This window comes from Drosophila elegans, unplaced genomic scaffold (genome assembly GCF_018152505.1).
Source record: "Drosophila elegans isolate 14027-0461.03 unplaced genomic scaffold, ASM1815250v1 contig_208, whole genome shotgun sequence".
In the NCBI taxonomy this organism is placed as follows: Eukaryota; Metazoa; Arthropoda; class Insecta; order Diptera; family Drosophilidae; genus Drosophila; species Drosophila elegans.
This window is the reverse complement of record NW_024545578.1, coordinates 14,623,391-14,643,378: the sequence shown is the minus strand read 5'-3', so window position 1 is coordinate 14,643,378 and position 19,988 is coordinate 14,623,391. Positions and strand designations below refer to the sequence as shown.

Sequence of the window (19,988 nt, the reverse complement as noted above, 5' to 3'; positions counted from 1 at the left end):
ACGTGGCTGCTCGATGCGGCCAAATTTCCAACTATTAAAGAAGATTTGTATATATATAAAAAAAGGTATACAAATGTTACACTTATGCAATTTTTAAAAGCATTTACCAAACGTTTAGTATTAAATTTGATGATAAAAAACCAACAAAAAAATACACTTAAGAAAACTTTTTTGGTAGAATTATTAATAGATTTAATTTTGTTCTTAAATATTTAGTGATATCTAGATTCTATTTATTTTGATCTAAAGAAACGATTTCAGTGCTCTGCAGTAGTTACAAAATAGTTTCACACGCCTAGCAAAGATGCTAAGATTGCTCTTTTGAGGTTCTGCAATTTCTTAGCAACCCAAGCTGTTTCCCATATTCAAATCTTCAGATCTCATATAAATTCCATTCAATCATATCCTGTCATGCTGCCACCAGGAAACTGGTTCTTGAGCAAAGCCCTTCGTACCTTTCCTGTTGCGCATTGTTCGGCCCAGAACTTGTCCGTGTCGATTGTCATGCTAATTGAGGCAAAAAGGATTCCCAGGATTCTCGGGACGAACACCAGGTAGAAGCTGTTAAGAAACTTAGTTTCCTCACAGACATTGCCGCGTTAAGTGCCTCGAAGGAAGGCAGTCGTTAAATAAACCATAAAACAAGCAGTCAGCCATGGAAAACAAATAAAGCCCACCCACAAAATAAGCTGTTGGGCGAAAGAAAATCGAGGAGGGAGAAGGAAAATGTCCCCGGCTGCCAAGAAACCACGAGCATGACAAACATTAACACGGCCTCTGACGCAATTTAACACCAATTACAATATCCGTTACATCTAATTATTGTAAGCGGCCCACAAGGAAGCCACTGGGCAGCCGTCTTGCCGACTAAATTAAAGAAAAACACCGCTGCCAGGACATGGGCGGTGGCGCCATTTGCGGTTGCCAGGACATTAACAATGGAAACTCCAGAAAAAAAGGAGCAGGAGCAGCAGCAAATGGCGGCCATAAAACAACAGAGAACAGAACCCATGAAATATGAGCAGGAAACGCAAGGAAAACACAACTGTGGGTGGCTGGGGCGAACATTTCTTAATTTCCAACAATTTACGCTGAAAGCTTTCAGCGCTCAAATGACGCACAGCCGTCTGTGCAGGACTCCAGTGTCCTGTTCTTTTCATCCTGGCTCTGGTTCTCTGTTTCTGGCCAAGGCGACGATGATGATCTAACGCCATTATTTCCCCGCCAAACGACAGGCAGTTGTTAATGGGGCTTACCACTTAAGCGCGACGGCATAAAATAAACACGCGGTCTGCAGCCGCTTTCCACCGCTGCCACGCCCCTTGTCCCTTGCCTTCCTTGCCTTCCTTGCCCACCGCCCATCGCCCATTGCCCAACTGCGAATGTCCTGGCAAATTAATTAACATGACGCTCAGTCGCTGGCAGCATTTTCCACACTCAAAATCTTGGGGTTCTTTGGTTCATGTAAGTGAAAACTTTGACAAAATATTCAAACTGAAAATAACAATTTACAAATTAAGTAATTGTTAATATAGAAAATAAAAAAGCTTAAAATATAAAAAAACAATAACAACTCAAAGTTATTGAAATAGAAATTAATAGGTTTTTTTTTAACCCAACCTAAATTACAAATTTTGAAATATTTAAATCACTTTTCTAACAAAATGTTTTTGACTCAAAATATTGTAAGAAAGCTTATTAAATATATATTATTTTTGTTTTTTTATTAAAGAAAACCTTTTTAATACTTTCCGTAATTACAATAATAAACGCATTTTTCGTAGTGCAGCTTTTTGCTGTTCTTCCTTCTTCGCTGTTGTTTTTGTCTTTTGGCGGTTTTTTCTCCGGCTTAATTGTGAACCATCGTCTTCAGTGCTTCTGGGTGTTCAATGCCCCCCCAGAAAACATTGCGATTGGGGTGCTGCCCAGCGGCAGTTTAACAATTAAGGAACGTTTAAAGTTCGGTGAATTTGGGGCGCGGCTTTCCTTTGATTACCAGCCACGAGCAGAAACAGCAGCAGCAGTGTCTTCTGAGGTGAGGCGAGTCCTTTGGCAGGACTCAGGACATTCGACATACGCGGCACGTTGTCTGCATCCGTTTGACACCTTTTGTCGGGCCCAAAATGGCACAGGAAATGAGCTGGCCCGTACGTGACTTGTTTTCGTTGTTGCCCGTAAATTGGAAATGTAAAATATTCGGTTGCTCAAGCCCGATTGTTTGGCTGCTCGAAAGGGTCACGGAGATTCCGGGCCCACTCTTTAAACTGACCCCAAGTCGGCCTGCTGTTTAACATTCTAAATTTGTGCACTCGCTCAATTTCCTTCCATTCCCCAAATGTAATTACCCAAAAAGGGCCGGGCCCAAAATCTTTCTGATTTGACACGAATTTCTCGGCCCGACTCCGGCCGGAATAATTAGTGTCCATTGAAGGGGCGGCCGGGCGTTACGTGCCAAACAGAACTCCCTGCGGCAAGGACGAACGCTCCTTGGAGGACTGTCCTGGCATAATTGCAATTAAAATGTTCGCCGGGAAGTGCAAACACTTGGAGGCAATTGCCGTGCACAGAAATAACAACAGGCAGATTGCGCAAATTAAAATATAATTAGAGACAAACAAGTCGGTGAATTGTTGGGGGTAGGCAAATGGTTTTTTTTTTGGCTATAAATAATTCTACTAATTATTTCAAAAATAATCTAAATGGAAATTAAAATTAAGTTCAGAAGTTCCCTTAACAAGATTGACTATATTAGTAATTAACAAAGCTTTATTTAAATATTTGACACAAAATCGAATCGAGTCGATTGCCAAAAATTGCTTTCCGCAAGTGTAACGACGTAACGACGTTTAAAACATCTTATTTTTTATCAGTGTACTCTGCACATTTATTTTATTCTTATCCAGTTTATTTATTCATTTCCTACATACATGTTTCACCAATTGAATGAGATAATTATTGGCGGAATATTTTTATGAGTACCTTGGTACATTTAATAACACCCAAATTTATGACTTCATTATTGGCTAGTTAAAACCTCTCCGTTTAAATCCAAAAATTGCAGTGTATACAGTGGCGCCCACTGGCGTGCGGTGGCCGCGAAATGCCACGCACTTTCCACTGGAATAAGTTTTTGTGTTCGGCTGGAAATTAGCGTGAGACAGCCCACCTTTTCGTTTTTTTTTTCCTCGAGGGTTGAACGAGTGAGCGAGAGAGGGAGACAGGGAGACAGGGAGACAAGAGAGTTAGAGGGAGAGGGAGATATGGTATAGGGGAGGAGAGTACGAATACCTGGTGCCTCCTAACTAACGAGCAAGTAATTTTGTGGGCCAACTGAGCTGCCTGACAGCGTCTTTAATGTTTCCTTGGCTACTTTAAGTCGCCGTTGTCTTGGCCTTTTCCTATATTAAGTATACGCCGAGATGGTGAGGTAGTGCGTAGAGGGTGGTGCTTTCGCTTTTTTTGTTGTCAGGGGGAAGGCCTGTGAGGGTCGTTTTTTTTTTTTGGCAGGCCACACCTTCCACGCTTGCAGGGGTGACTAAACAAGAAATATTTCGTTTTCCTGCGTGCGCCGAGCGTTCGCTTTTACTTTTGTTTGCCCGGATTTTCGATCGAAAAAAAATATAGAATAAACGAAAAAAAATAAAATGAAATAAAATGAAATAAAATAAAATAGAAGCGAAATGAGGAAGAACGAAATTTGTTTCGCTGCTGCCTTATGAAATGTCAAAACTTCAAAGCGAACTCAACTTAAATGCAAGAAAATGAGAAAATATTCACTTGAGTGCGTATGCGCTGTTGTCGTTGCCCTCCTCATCCTGTTTAGCTGATTTTGTGGGCATTGTCCTGCCGTCCTTGTTGTTGTTTGCGATGCTGCTGCTGTTTGAACTGTTGTTGATAGCCTTTATTAGTTGTTGGCCCAAAGCTTAGGCGCGGCCTTAACATTTTCCCCCACTTTCACATCCTGTCCCGAAAATTTCCACGTCAGGACTCGTGCGCTCAGCAAATATATATAATTTTGTGCTGCCCTCACTCGTTATCCTCGTTTTCCATTCGAATTTCGCTTTTTTTCCGGCAGCAAAATTTTATTAAAAAATTTTATATTAAATCAATTGCGTGGAGATTTTCTCCTTATATTGTGTTTTTCTAGTCGGGGTGTTGGATGTGCTCATGCATAAAGTTGTTTGGCTGGAAGGCGATGGCGGATTAATGTTGAATGTGGAATAAAGTTGGCAACATTTCAGTATAATTCGATTAGAGTATCTGGAGGAATCTTTCTTTTTGTTTTACCAAAGTTAATAATATATGATTTTGTATTCGCCATTATAATATGTGAATAGTTTAAGTAAATCTACCGATTTGGAAAGTTTGGTTGAAATAATAAAAAATAAAGAAAAAAACGGAAGTAAACCTAAAGGTATTTCTTAATGGGTGGTAACCATGTTTGTGGGATATAACAATTAATTATAACTTTTCAAACGCCGGTTAAGTGGCCCCTCTTGAACTTTTAATTACCCAGAATCGATTGTTTTGCTAAATGCCTTAATTAAATCGTCAATATTTTGACATTAAATGTGTGCAAGGCAAAACTATAAAAGCGGCATTTGCCTGCTATTTGCAAACACTTCTACCATAAGATCGTTTCCAACTGGCAGTGAAAATGGTGAAAGTCGAGCCTGTGGAACGCTACCGCAAGGTCATTCGCATGATCCGTTTTTGCGTGGGATTCTGCGGAAATGACGTAGCCGATCCCAATTTCCGGATGTGGTGGCTCACCTACACGGTGATTGGAGCGATTTGCTTCTTTTTCGCCTGCACAGGATACACCATTTACGTGGGCGTCGTCATCAAAGGAGACCTCACTGTGATCCTTCAGGCACTGGCAATGGTCGGATCGGCGGTCCAGGGACTAACCAAGCTCCTGGTCACCGCCAACATGGCCCCCCAAATGAGAGAAATTCAGAATACTTATGAGGAAATTTACAGGTAAGAAGTGCAAATATTATGATTATTTATGGTGAAAAATGTATTGATAACATAAATTTGTTTGATTTGTAAATATTCGGTTCTGAAAAGTATTTCCCTCTTTCTAATACAGTTACATTTTATTAACTTATTTTATTTTAAACATTTGTATATTTCTTGTAAAATTTTCTGTTCCCTAGGGAATATGGTGCAAAAGGTGGGGAGTATGCCAAATGCCTCGAACGAAGAATCCGTACAACCTGGCAACTTTTCATCGGCTTTATGCTCGTCTACATAATTCTCCTGGGTCTAATTATATGCTTTCCAATCTTCTACTTGGTGGTTCTTCACAAAAAGGTTTTGGTCATGCAATTTCTGATGCCTTTTCTTAATCACAATACTGATGGAGGACACCTAGTGCTCACTGCCGTACATGTGGCCTTGATTACTTTCGGTGGCTTTGGCAATTATGGTGGGGATATGTACCTTTTTCTGTTCGTCACCCACGTGCCCTTGATCAAGGACATATTCAGTTTAAAGCTTAAGGAATTTAACGAGGTGGTCGTCAAAGGGAGAGATTATCCAAGGATAAGGGCTATGCTCTGTGATCTACTGACCTGGCATCAATTATACTCCAGGTGAAGGCATTTTACATTTTCCGAAGTTTTTTCTAAAATGTTATATTGGTTTTTAGTATCTTACAAACTACAAAGAGGATCTATAGCATCGTGCTGTTCGTGCAGCTTTCAACCACTTGTGTTAGTCTGCTGTGCACCATATCGTGCATATTTATAAAATCATGGCCCGCAGCACCTCTTTATCTATTATATGCTGCCATAATACTTTACACTTTCTGCGGTCTCGGCACTTTGGTGGAAAATTCTGTAAGACTAAAACTGCTATTTAACGGTAACTGTAATTAATCTCTGCATTTTCAGAACGAGGATTTCTTGACGGTTATCTATACGGACTGTCTGTGGTACGAGCTGCCCGTGAAGGAGGAGAAGCTACTTATTATGATGATAGCCAAGGCCCAAAAGGAGGTTTGCCTCACCGCAGCTGATATGGCGCCATTGTCCATGAATACTGCTCTCCAGTTGACCAAAGGAATATACAGTTTCAGCATGTTGCTAATGAACTATTTAGGAAAGGATAAATAAAGTGTTTGCTTAAACTAAAAAACTACTCATTGAAGCAAAATAAATACTGATGAATACACAACTTGGAAAGGGATAACTAAAAAGTTCTCTTCAAAAAAAAAATTAATATAACATATCTACTCACCAAGTAAAAGTTTTTGAACCAATTAAAATCATATATATAAAACACATGTAAGAAAAATAAATTCTAAAGAATTGTTATATTTAATTAAGGGCAATAAAAATATTATTTATTTGACACTTGATTGGCAGTTGTCCTAGGGCACATTAATTACTACAAAGTAATCGATAAAGCAAAGAACATTCCCAGGCCAATTAAGTTGACAATTATTTGTCACCTATAAAAAGACCTCGTTGGGCCAAGAATCAAACACTTAACTATTAGAAATTCAACCTATTTGTAACAATTGAGAAATTCTGAGAATGATAACCAAAGTCGCTGATCGGGATACAAGGCCTGGAAAAAAAGAGGATAGCTCCTCGAAGAAATTTCGGACCCTAACCAATGCGATTCGTTTCTGTACTTGGACGGTGGGAGCGGATGTCACCACACCGGAGTACAAGTTATACTGGCGCACCTACATGACCGGCATGCTGATCTTCATGTTCATGCTCTGCACAGGATACACTGTCTATGTGGACGTGGTTATCAATGACGATTGGGTGGCTCTGCTGCAAACCTGCTGTCAAAGCGGTGCAGGCATCCAAGGAGGCACTAAGTTCCTCTGCGTTCTGTTTTACCGCAAGTAAAAATAATAATAATACTTAATACTTAGTTTTAAGTTAAGTTAGGTGATAGCCAGATAAGGATATATCCATTGGCGAATAAATGAGTAAATGAATAAATAAATGAATAATAATTCTAATTAATTTATATCCTTGCAATCTGGATATGAATGGATATGAATTAATTAATGTAATAATGTATTTTTTAAATAACAAAGTCAATCATTTAAAATCGACCTACAAAATACATTTAAACAGTTATTCTCCATGCTCACTTTGTACATATCCTAAATGATTTAAGGTTTTTGTAAATCATTTTTTAAAAGATATTATTTGTGAGCTTAAATATTTTATAATTATGCATCAAATAATCATTGAACTAATTAAATACAACATCCTTAGGGACGTGGTGGAAGTGTTGAACTTTCTACATTTTACCTATGAGAAACACGAATGCCTTGGCCTAAATTATAAGAAGTCGCTGGAAGATGCCTTGAAATTACTAATAACTTGCGCGAAAGGGTTGCTTTCGGTCTATCTGGTTGCCCGTTTGAGCTGTATAATTTTCCCGGCAGCGTATTATGCTCTATATAATGAAAAGCTAATGGTTATGCAGTTTCTGATTCCGGGCTTGGACCCCGATACGATTTTTGGCTACTGGATGCTCACCGTCGTGCACATTGTGTGCACAGTGTGCGGGTTTTTCGGAAACTTCGCCGCCGATATGTATATATTCGTCTTCATTACGAGTGCGCCGCTGGTAAAGAATATCCTTAAATGCAAGCTGGAGGACCTTGATGCCAAGTTGGAGGCTTTTAATGGACAGAGGATCTTACAGAAAGATGTCCATAAAGATATAATGGGAATCATTAACTGGCACAAGAACTATCTAAGGTATATATATATATATATTATGAGTTGTGTAAATTGATGGGCATTCTTTTCAAGACAAGTAAATGGAAGCCATTACTTTTTTAAATTTAAACAATTTATATGCTAAAAAAAATCCAACTAAATACACCGGAATTACAACACACAGAGAACTGTAGAATATAAGAGAAATTAAATTTAACGGGTTTTTTTTTCTCAGACTTCTGGAGTGTTCTGAGCGGATTTTTTTCATAGTGATCTTTGTGGAGATGATCACCAGCTTTATGAGCAACCTGAGTATCCTGTACTGCGTCCTCATTGGAGTCTGGCCCTCGGGCAAGATTTACCTTGCATTCACTATCACGTCCTTTCTTATGTTCAGCGCCTTAGGAACAGTGGTCGATAGTTCGGTGGGTATTTAGTGGGTATTCAGCACATTCATTTGCACATCTTTGATTTATTTTATGCCCAGAATCAGGACTGCAGTGACACCATCTACACCTGTCGATGGTACGATTTGCCCATCAGCGAACAGCGATTGCTGCTCTTCATGCTCCGTAGATCCCAATCCACATCCGGACTTTCGGTGGGAAAAATGATGCCCCTCAACATGAACACCGCGGTGCAGATTTCAAAGGCCATTTACTCTGTTCTTATGCTGCTGATGAGCGGACGGGAGCAGTGAATTTGGGCGGGGAAAAGCTGATTAATTTTTGCTCTTTATCTAATGAACTTGCTGCAAAAGAATTTAATAAACAGTCCCGCACTTTATGGGCCCACAAAAAATTATGTCTGCCAGGCCACAGACCATGAAAAATAGTAGAAGAAAACAAAAAAAAATAGAAATATAAGGAGAGGAAAGCCCAGGCGATGCAAATGAGGGAAAAGTATGAAAAAGCATCGCTGGTAAGTTGTAAAAATTGTCTTTTAATGCCGCGCAAATCCAGCAGATTGCCACGTAGTGCTAATAAAATAAAGTTATGTCCGGGCATAAAGAACAAAAAGCCCGCGCTCCGCTGAAACGCACCCAAAATAGTGTATTTGGTAAGAAAAAAAAAGGAAAATTCAACGAAATCCACAAAAAATGGCGTTAAAAATTGAGTGCGCGGGCGCAAAATTCGTCTTGCCAAGATGGATGAAGAGGCGGCGAGAGGGGGCGGCGAGGTCGGTAAACGCATCATTAATCAAATGTCCGAAGCGTAAGCACAGTTATTCATCATTGCTTATGGCTAAGGTGCTATGCCGCCCCCACCACCTCTCGCAAGTGGAAGCCCCTCAAGAAAGTCCGCATGACTTGCCATATTCGGTCTACTGTTTTTTTTTGGTAATACAAAATAAAATGGCTTGGAGGGTTTTACAAAAATTCAGAACTAAATAGAGAGTATCTAAAGGATATTAAGGAAAGTATAAGTCGAATGTTTTTTTCTACCGCTGAAAATATCTCCATTATAATAAATGTATATTAATTATTAGATAATAAAATAACAACAAACTTTTAAGCGCTATGAAATTGCTCAAAAATAAATAAATATAAAACTAGCAGGCTTTAAAACTTAATCAAAATAAACTTCTTATGAAATGAAATTATTTTAAGTATTAACAGTTTAAAATTCAACAAAAATGGTTTTGCAGGTTAGTAAGTCATATTCTTTTACTTTATATATTAAAATGATGTTTGTTGTAGATTTTGATCTTCCTAAATTTTTAATTAATCCAAAGTGATTTAACAATTCAAAATTCTCATATTTTAAGTAAAGCAATGCTAGAATTCAAGTAGTTATTATCATTCTAAAGAATAGCTGCATGTTTATAAACTTTTTTATATGTTAAGATGAACTGCATTCTAAATAACTAAAAGATCGAAGACAGGGACAGAAAACTCTTGTTCTTTAGACTATTAATATCTGAAAACTTTTTTAATTCCTTTTTTTTAAGCAATTTGATGGTAAAAGAAAATAAAGTTTATTTTTGCTTAGAAAATAAAATTCTCTTAAAATGTTTATTTTCGGTCCGTGCTTTAATATGCAGCTTATTTTGCAGTTGTTGTAATTTTCATAATGAAATATCCAAAAATGACATTCACATTTTACCATAATTTACATAGACTTTGTTGAGCTCTGGCCAACCGGCACACACGTGGCCAAAGCTAAAGAAAATTCAGGAAAAGTGAGCTCTAGTCCTAGAGCTCCCCTTCCATCCCGTATTCTTTAAAGCCCCACCCTAATCACTTTCATAGCCACCCTAATGGCGCATATCAATTTGGCTCAGCCACGTGCTGATGATTTCTTTCCTTTCTTTTTCTTTAATTTTTTGTATTTACTTTACTTGATTTTTTTTCGGGAAAATCTTTGGCTATTTTTTGAAGAACTTGTAGTGTATATTATTGCGGCCTGAAAGTGAATTCCGTGGGTTTTTTCGCTGGAACATCATAAATCAGACTTACATTGCACAGAATCATCAGACAGGCGACAACTTTTCGCAGGAAAGGCGGTCAGAGGATGAGAAACAGGAACTGCTAATGGAGTTTTTACATTAGAGATTGCTTCCCGTCGACTGAATGTTGTTTTTTATCGGGGCAAAAACATCGAGATGCTGCTCTAACACCCCTTCAAGTGTCAGTTACATATTGTCGGGACAACAAAACGCTTCACTTTCCATCAGAGCCAGCAACAACCCGGAAAAAAACACACGAAAAAAAGGTTAGAACCAAAAAATTTGCATACACAGCAGCTGAAACAGGATGCGTCCTTTTTTTTTTGGTGTTGTTGCGGTTGTCTGTCCAGGAAGTGTGCACATTGAAAGGTTTTCGTTTTTGTTCACTCCACGTCGGCAGCTTTTTTCCGGTGGAAAATGAAAAAATATTGTAGTCAAAGTAAAAATGTTAGCTATTAATTGGCCGGCAGAGGAACAAAATGCGAGAGGGATGCTGGTCGAGCTGGCAACTGGGGTGAAAGTCTCCTAAATTAAATAGAAATTATATGCAAATTTGAATCGCGTTTTCCATTAACCCTTCGACGGCAGGAAAATCATATTTGGTTACATTTCCACATCACGTCGACGTGTTTAAGTACGCATCATTGGCCGCTTGCTCGTAATTTAATTGCTTTGGCTTGCGGGGCAGGTATCCTTGTAAGGTCCTGGCAATGAGGCAACTAATTTATGCCGTCGCCCCGAAGGGTTGAGCGACTTTGCACGTGCGCCGCCGTCGAGGAGTTGCTTTATTAATTATTATTCTAATTAATAAGACGCAGATGGAAGAAGTGAACGCTAAAAGGAAAAAAAAAACATAATAAAAAGAAAAACACGGATGCCTGGCAATTTGCATATGAGTGACACAACAGGACATTTGCTTCCTGTCACGCAGCCCGGCGAAGAGGACACAAAAGAGGCGACAGGCACGTTCAAAGGATTCTGGGTCGAGGGGAGGGCATTTTTTCAGCCTCTCCAAAAATCTCCAGCAAATCTCATGCATAATGCAAGTGAAAAGGCCCGTGAGAAACTCCCAGGCCGAAAATTATAGTCCTGCCAGACAAGAATCCTCTTCCTGGCAGCTGCTTTTCGAAACTTTTTTCGCCTTCTGGACCAAACTAGAGTTCCTTGCACTATCATCAACAGGTTTGAGTTGGCCACAAGTCAATCAGTTGACGCCCAAACAATTTGCCAAATCGATAAAACCCTGTATATCCTGTATAGCCTGTAATCCTCACCCCTCCGTCGATCTACCCCTGATCGATTTGCAAGAGATTTGCCAAATTGGCAGAGTCAAATGTCAAAGCAATTAAGTCGCAAAATCGAATCGATTTTCAGGGGACGCATTCGCACTTCCCTTTTGTCACTGGCATTATCACTGTCATGTTTGCTAATTCCCTTTGTTGTTCGCCGTGTTTGCCATTTCACTTTCACCTTTCGCTTTGTGTGCCAATCTCTTTCTTTCTCCGGGGTCGAGGGTTAAAAGTCTGCCAATTTCCGTCCGCTCTCCTAATTATGAGGTGAAGTTATGACAGCCCGGATTACACAAGTAAACAATGCACTTGAATGGGTCTTGATTACTTTCTCGCTTTCTTCTAATGACTTTTGATTAATTGGGGTTGCAGAATGGATTTTCAATTAAAATTATTTGGTTTATTAAAGGCTTTTTAGGCAAAAATATTAATTATTAAATAATAATATTATATAATAATTTTTCTTTAAATTCTACATTATTGAAAATTGTTCTTTTTGTCTTGTAAATAGCCAATATTCAAGTGTTATATTATTGACAAAAGTTGGTGGTTAAATAAATTAGTTTTTTATTGCAAAAGGTATATGAACTTAAACATTCTTTGGACTCTACGAATATTTTCAGGGAATTTAATTTATTCACATTGGGTATGCAGTTTCACAAAGCCATATTTCTCGTTGTGTAACAATTATTTGTGAACTTATTTCTTGTGTTTCATTGTGCTTCCAAGGAATCTCTCTTAAACTTGGACTTCAACTGGCGGCGGTGGACTTTGTTTTCGGCTCGTTTCAATGAAATTCATAAAAACAATTTCTTTTATGGCAACTCGAGTGGCCCCATCTCCAATCCGCATCGTGCGTTGCTGGGGCCCAGGCTCAGCGAAATTGGTTTTTAAAAATATTTCACATTTCAATCTCCCCACTGGCCCGGACGCACTTGTTTCCCTCTATCTTTCTGTGGGCCACCTTGGCCGGAAAACTTGTAATAAAAGCCAGTGTCCCGCCTCCTGTGGGCGTTGGATTTATGGCGAGGAGGTGGGCAATGGGGGGGAATCGGGAAAACAGCCGGGCCACAACAGTTGGCCAAGCCAAACGCACCGCACATTGTTGGCTTTTTTACTGTCCCCACAAATAACAATCAAAATATAAAATATCCCCCCGCCGGTTGCCGCTGGGGATAAGATTTTTAGCCAGGGGAAATTGCCGCAAGTCCTGCGGGGCTACGTGGAAATTACAGGTGCCTAATGCAAATTTGTGTGCCATATTTCCAGCTGAAAAATAATATTCGCTTTTGCGCTGCGTTTGCTAAAAAAATCTTCCTTATTTTCTTTCTATTTTGATTGCCAGCTTTTCAGATTTGGATTTAGATTTTGATTTTGGATTTGAGTATGAGTTTGAGTTTTTCCCTTTAGCTGTGCCGACTTCGCTTGATTGTCATCATTGAGGCTGAAAAACAGATTTGCCTCCAATCAACGTGGCACTTAATTTCGTTTATTTGATTGGATTTGTGTTTACATGGCTGCCCTGCCAGAGAAAAGGGGGATGTGGGTGGCCAAGGCCAGACATGTGGGTGGGCGGGCTGTTGGAAGACCGAAATTCGTTGCAAATTAGAAAATCAAATCACTTTCGGCCGGACTCACACGCCGTCGGCCAAAAAAAAAGGAAGAGAAAACTGAGAGGAGCACATACACAGAATAACGCACACATAAATTTATGAATATTGAAAAATTAAATCGACATTTTCGCCACCCTCAATAAAGCCAAAAAAAAAATTCAGGAGAGTGAAAAAACATGGCCACGGAAGTGGTGCGTTGTTGTTGTTACCCAGCTTTTTTTCAACCATTTTTCCAATGATGGATTTTCGAAATTTTAATGGTGGCTCTCGCTGCTTGGATGAGTCCAGAAGTCCCAGAGTCCTGAAGTCCTGAAGTCCTGGCTTCCCAGAGTCCTGAGAACGGAGTCAACTTCGTCAGCGTCGTCTGGCGTTGTCAGGCGGGGGGTTGGGGTTGGAAACTCGCCCGCGAGGGGTGAAACCGTCCGTGGGTGGGTGGTTTTTTTTTTCCACTCCGACGTATTTTTTTCTTTCCTCCTCTGTTCACTTCCTTTGTTTGGCAGCCATTGAGGGTGGCGATGGGCGGTGTGGGTGCCAAGGCTTAAGGGATGGAATCGATATTTGTTTTCGCTGGCAGCAAAACAGAAACAGCAACTGCCAGGACACCCGGGACACTCCATCCACAGCCACATCCACCCACTCCCACATCGATGCCCGCCTAATCCAATGTCTCAGGAGCTTCGGCGTCCTAATCAATATGCGCAAATGATAATTTTTAATGGCTTCCGAACGCGTTTGTTTACCAACGACGCAGGCCAACATCGCTGATTTGGCCACAGAGAGAAAATGCAGGTACCCAAAACTATAAGTTTAAGTCTAATGAAATACAGAACTTAATTTAATGAATTAAAAAAATACTTATCAACTTTAAGTTACTTATCATCAAATAATTCAAATATGTTCCTGCTCAAATGCATCCAAAAATTGATACACATTGTCTTGATAACAATACAATTATATTTTTTATTTCTATTTCTATATTATTTATTTTCTATACCTTCCATTTCCATTTAATTTCCCAATCAATCTCTTGAAAACTTAGTAATACTTTTCTTTTACAAGCTTACTTACTACTACTCTACAATAAAGTTAGATATAAAGTTCTTAAAATTTTCCTTAAGCTTTCTTAAAATCTTGACTAGCAAAACCTTTTAAGCTCCAATTATTTTCCTTTTTTCCGTGTACTTGATTTGTTCCATCGCCATGCCGAAGTCTTCGTAAATTTAATTTCCAATCGCCGCCAAACGTCAGCGGCAACCTTAACGGAAATTTAATTTCCAGACCGGCCAGGCCAAACAAATTCCGCGGAATCCAAGCTAAATCTTGAGGAGCTATAGCCAAAGATAATGCTGAATGCCACGCCCCCGGCGGAGGCTATTGTCTTGAGTGGGCGCGATAGAAAGGGATTCCAATGCTAATTGCTTTCTAATACGGTAATTTCAACTCTCCACCGCCGCCGCCGTCGTTGTCGATGTCTCGCAGCGAGCTTATTGCGGATTAATTCTACAAGCCAATTTCTTATGTAAATGCCAGGCCATTGCATGTTATTTTTACCCCAGAATTAAGCGGGAATTACTGGGGGATGGGGTGGGATGGGGCATATTTCGGCGGGCGAGTGCTCGACAGGTGAGCAAAACGCGATAGAAATGCTAATTCAAGAGCGTCGACAGTAATTAGAAGGCAATTTAAGTTCTAATAAATATTTCAGTTGGCAGCTTAACTTTTTGTGAAGCAGCGGAAAGAAAACGTGGGGATTGGGGTGTTCAAGGGGTTTTTGAAATGGACAGACTTACGGATAAGAGAGGATTTTAGCAAGGGGATTTGTGGCCATAGAGATAGCTCGGTTTGATTGGGAAGGCATTACAAAAAATCATTTCCAGCCACTAAATGTGGGGTGTGTGCTAATTTTAGTATAAAATATTTCATTGAGCTTTTAAAAAAAATATCTAATTAAAGAGCATATAAAATGTACAAATCATATAAGCTAAAGCTTTTCAAAAATCTTGATCTAACCATTTGTTCGCTTCGTTTAACCAGCGAAACGCAATCCTATCGATTACAGCAAACAGGCAGGCCAAAAAACAAAAAAAAAAAACATTCGGGGAAGAAGAGAGAAAAAGTGAAATCGTATCCATGCTAATTTTCAACCATCGTTCAAAACAAAAAAATCCCAAAAACGATAAACCGAAATCTGAAAGCCGACTGACAGGGCAAAGATCTATGGGACAAGCCCCGGCATAAAACAAACCGACAGATGCACGGCATATTAATCTCAGACAAACAGATAGCAATGAGCCATTTCCTATCACAGGAATAATAAACGAGGAAAAAAAAGTACGGGAAAGGAATAGAAAAATAAAAAACGAAATCTCGCTTGAAAATCCTTTTTTTCCATGCCCGTTTAATGCTAAATTATATCCCTATGCAAATAAGTTTTTTTCACTTGATTTTTTCATTAAATCATGACGATTTGACAGGAAGCCAGGGATGCTGAGGATGAGAATGGTGATGGTGATGAGGATGCAGAGGGAGGGTAGTGTTTTTTGTGGCTGAGGAGAGGGGGGGAGGGGGAAAGGGTTAGGGTTGTCCAACATAGACATAGAGTAGTCCTTTCTGCCCGAGGGCTTCAGTTTGAGTTCGCTTAGTTTGTTTGTTTGCTCCGTCCTGACTGACTGGTTCTGCCCGGGGCCTTTTAATGGCTTTTCGAAATTGGAGCCGAGCATGGGTTAATGCGTGTTTGTCCTCCTGTTTATCCCTCGTGTACTGAGCCGTGAAATTGTATGAGGTCATGGGTCAGACGACTTGAACAAGGTGAGCTTGTCATTTGATTTTGACCCCATCCATTATCCTCGTTTTTCCCATTTCGATTCCAATTAGTTATTGATCTTCCAATCGCTTTCGAGCAACCCCTAAATCAATATCAACTCTTTGCAGCGCCCTCTAGCGCTGAGTGGCGTCCAGTGCTCGCAAAACCTTTGGGCTAACTACATCCAATAATTTGGAGTTTCGCCCGTTTATATAGTCCACTATGTAGGACAGCTGGGGCGTACTATATGATTGCGATCAACTGCAAACTCATTAAGCCAAAATCAACAACTGCAACTTTGCAATTGCCATTTGCATATCTTGTTCTTATATTTCCACCGGTGGATACTTACACAGTTATGGGTAAAATTATAGGAATTAAAAAAGGGCGGAAGAAACTTTTATTCTGTAAACCCAAGTAAAAGATACCACCAGTAGGTAATCAAACAAAAAAGCGTTATTTTTTGTAAATGATTAACAGTTCACTTGAAACAATAAACCTTGTAAGTTCTTTTTGTAATGAAATAAGCATTAATTATATACAAATAAATAATATTAATATTTCAATACTAGCTTGTAAGATAACGATTTTTTACGTAAATACAAGGCACTTAAACAAAAAAGTTTCATTTAATTTAATAATCTTTGTGCAAATTTTCATCTTAATTGTGAACCTAAAAGCTGGACAATAATTATTGACAATTATATTTAAGAAATCATATTATAAGTATTTTAAGTTAACTTTTTGTAGGCAATTAAGTTTTTGTGGTTATTCTTGTTCTCTAAATTATAGAGTTTATTAAAGAGTAACCCGATGCCATTCATTTTAAAACTCACTGATATTATGTCTCTAATGTCATGCCCCGGTCTGTGGACTTAATGGCAAAAGCAAGCGATCCATCATCGAGCCAGTTTGCTGACCCAATAATGAGACCGCGTGCGTGCAGCCTACTTAATTTTCGGGAGCTTCGGCGCAACAACTTTCGATCGAGTGACACACACAACACACCGCTCATTGAGGTTGTGCCCCTCGATACCGCGATTACCCATTACACCTTATCCCCTTAACCAACTCCTCCTTTTGGCGGTGACTGTCCCCCTGCAATTACCCAGAAAAAAAAGGAAAACCAAGTGCCCCAGCTATGTTGTCCTTCGCATTTTCGGCGAAGTCCAGAGCTGTCATCATGGTTGTCGCTGTCGTTGTCGTTGTCGTTGTTCTCCTCGTTGTCGGTTTTAATGTCTGAGGCGTGCGTCACTGGCAAAAAAAAAACCAAAAAGCTGGGGCTGTCATTAAAATAATGCACATACATCTGAAGTATGTGGGCAGAGACCGAGTGGAAGTTGCAGCAGCAATGGAAGGTGTTTATTAACAGATCGTTTGGCCGAGCGACGGCTGCATCGAGGGCCCTTAACCCTTTCCATTCCATTCCTTGTTTTTTTTTTTGTTTTTGCCAACTCCCAAGTCCCACTTAACCAGCCAGTCGAGCGGAAAATCATGCAAAGTGTCGCCAGTGCACAGTGCACATTTAAAAATATTGTTAATAACATGCATTACACCCCTCCATGACCTGTTATTATTACTAGTTAATGGTCGGGTGTTGTTGGCCCAGTTTACATGGCTCGCACCACTCGATAGCAGCAGCTTTTGGCCCGATTGCCATCTTTATGAAGACATAACGATGCGGGAATTTGCATACGTTGCGTGTGTGTATCCATAACACCAAACATTGTAATTAGAACGCGAACACTACACGGAAGATGCAGTTTTTCGAATAGCCTCAGGCTGTTTACTACAATGCTAATTCCGTTTGGGGCGATGCGTTTTTATGTGCCAAAGACATGAACGCAAATTTCTTGCAAAACAGGGGATGCTGACATTTATGAAGTTTTTCAAATTTAATTTAAAATTAAACAAATATGTTACAATGTCAATTAAGTTTAAATAAAACCTTAACTTATTGGTATAAGTATTTTTTGACTGAAACACACCTTTTAAATACAAGGTGGAAAAATTTGTTCTCGTAGAAAAGTCTTTTATTAACGTGTTCCTAACCATTTCTCAAAAACCCTTTTTTTCTGAATTAAAACCACCAGCTAACTTCTGTAAAATCACTTAAAGCGCCAAGCCCCTCTAATTATAAAATAACAACTCATTTCGCAGAACAACCTCGACCAGGTTCAGTTCCCTTTTGATGCCTGAGAACCAGTTATGCCCTCCTCCTGATGGGGACTTTCACTTTTACACTTGGCACAGGAAGCGCCAAGTACATAAAAGCTCAACTCCCGATCTTGTTTCTCACCAGTCGAAGACAACGACTTCAAGCCTAATTACACATAATTTGAAGGGAATGAATGCGGAGTGGCTAAGGGGTTTTTTAACTGCAACGGCATTCTTCACTTGCCCCAGAGTTCTGTTCCCTCCTTGAGAACCCATCCACTTTGTTTGCCCAACAGTGCGAGTCCTAACGCCGCTTTTTGGGCACTTAAAAAGAAACATTTGAGTTTTAAAATAATAAATATTTAAAAAGTATCAACAAAAATATCATTTATTATATAACAAATAAAATGTATATAATACATATACAGCTTACGGTTGTATTTTATTATTACTTTTAACAATTTTTGTATTACATTGTATATTCCAAAGTTCCTATTACCCTGCTTTTGTTCTATTTGGGTGTATTTTATTATATAGAGTATATCTATCTTTATTTCATTGGGAAAGCTTTTTAAAATTGTAAATAAACATAGAAATACAATTTTTTCCTGTGCATCCCAAAAGTCAGCCAGTTGGTCAGTTGAACGGCGATCAGCGAAAGGGAGGACTTCTGCTGCGTACGTGTGTATGGCACGCAAACCGATGCGTGTTTACACTGGCGATTATCCCGTTGGCCCTCCGATCCTTTTCGATCCGATTCGATCCGCAAAAGAGGAGATAATTTGCCGGAGCCAAAGTCGATGGACGGCTAACTTGTTTGTTTTGCCCACCGAACGTATTCGATCCGATCCGATCCGATCCGATCCGAGCAGAAAGACCTCTCTGTGGATCGTTAACGCAAATTAACGAGCAATCATCAAATCGAAGCCTATATTGGATGGGTTCTTGTTGGGCATTAAGAGCGTTTATTTTGAAATTAATGCGCAGCTCAGGGAGCAGCTGGCTTGGCCTGACTTGCGGTATTCCCTCATTAACCAATGAAATTACAAGCGGGCTTGGTCAGCTGGCAATGTCCGGCATTTACAACATAATTCATTTTTGTGTTTTTTCCTTTCTGCCCATCGGATAATTGCAATGTTGCAACTTGCAACTTGTTGCCATCGCTTGTTTATTAATTGCTTTTTAATAATTGCCGCAAGTACGGCATTGAAATATGTCTGGTAAACATTCGCACAATTTATCAGGGCAGAAACGCTCGCTTGTTGCAATTTATTGAAATTAATTTACGCATTGTCTTGCCAAAAATGCAAAATTATAATTGCTTGGGCCCCACTTACAGTAATATTTAGCTTCGTAATTTTAAAGTCATTTTAATGGAATTGGTTTTGGTCCTTTTGGCGCACTGCTTGCGCACTGCAGCATCCTGAGAACTGCTTGCCTCGTCTCCGGTTTCCTTGTTTGTGCATTAGATGGCGCCAGTGTTTTGTTGGCTGGCAAATTTCTAAGGGATGATTTATGGGCATTAGAATTTGCTGCTTCGCGTTTCAATTGATTTTTGGTTAATTGGCAGCTTTGAGTATTTTATAATTTTAAAATTTTGTACTTTTTAAAATTAAAAATTTTACTTAAAATTAATTAAAATTTGTTTAAAAGGCCAAACACATTTTCTACCCTTTCATTTTTAATCCATGTTCTTAATAGTTTTATAATTGTCTTTATTTGCGGATAAGTGGCATAGCAATCGGCTTTCGAGAGTGTTTATTTTTGCAATTTCATTGTAAATAAATAATAAACTTTGCAAATTAACATTATAATTAATAATATAAAACATGTTATATAAATATCAACAGATTATCTAAAAAAAAATTATGCAAAAATTGGGATCTGGACAATATATTTTTATTTGTAAGCTATCTTAAAAATAAATTTCTTTACTAAACAATTAGTTTAAGTTTATGAAATTAATTTAAAGCTC

The 19,988-nt window shown here is 39.1% G+C and overlaps 2 protein-coding genes across 2 annotated transcripts; both read left to right on the top strand.

The window, feature by feature from the left end:
* Nucleotides 1–938: 938 nt before the first annotated feature.
* Nucleotides 939–6,241, top strand: LOC108150099 (odorant receptor 67d). Its single transcript, XM_017278063.2, has 5 exons — nt 939–1,047; nt 4,635–4,983; nt 5,163–5,600; nt 5,657–5,846; nt 5,901–6,241. Exons 1-5 carry the CDS (start codon nt 939–941, stop codon nt 6,120–6,122), a joined length of 1,308 nt encoding a protein of 435 aa, XP_017133552.1. The 3' UTR covers nt 6,123–6,241.
* Nucleotides 6,242–7,452: 1,211 nt separating this feature from the next.
* LOC108150100 (odorant receptor 67d-like) lies at nt 7,453–8,403 on the top strand. The gene is made up of 3 exons (XM_017278064.1): nt 7,453–7,742; nt 7,939–8,128; nt 8,191–8,403. Exons 1-3 carry the CDS (start codon nt 7,453–7,455, stop codon nt 8,401–8,403), a joined length of 693 nt encoding a protein of 230 aa, XP_017133553.1.
* The last annotated feature ends 11,585 nt before the right edge of the window (nt 8,404–19,988 follow it).

Bases quoted from the DNA above. Each gene is read 5' to 3' on its own strand.
- LOC108150099 (XM_017278063.2), top strand. From the start codon at position 939: ATGGAAACTCCAGAAAAAAAGGAGCAGGAGCAGCAGCAAATGGCGGCC. The intron at 4,984-5,162 runs GTAAGAAGTGCA...TCTGTTCCCTAG, and splicing joins ACTTATGAGGAAATTTACAG to GGAATATGGTGCAAAAGGTG. The intron at 5,847-5,900 runs GTAAGACTAAAA...CTGCATTTTCAG, and splicing joins GCACTTTGGTGGAAAATTCT to AACGAGGATTTCTTGACGGT.
- LOC108150100 (XM_017278064.1), top strand. From the start codon at position 7,453: ATGGTTATGCAGTTTCTGATTCCGGGCTTGGACCCCGATACGATTTTT. The intron at 7,743-7,938 runs GTATATATATAT...TTTTTTTCTCAG, and splicing joins TGGCACAAGAACTATCTAAG to ACTTCTGGAGTGTTCTGAGC. The intron at 8,129-8,190 runs GTGGGTATTTAG...TTTTATGCCCAG, and splicing joins GAACAGTGGTCGATAGTTCG to AATCAGGACTGCAGTGACAC.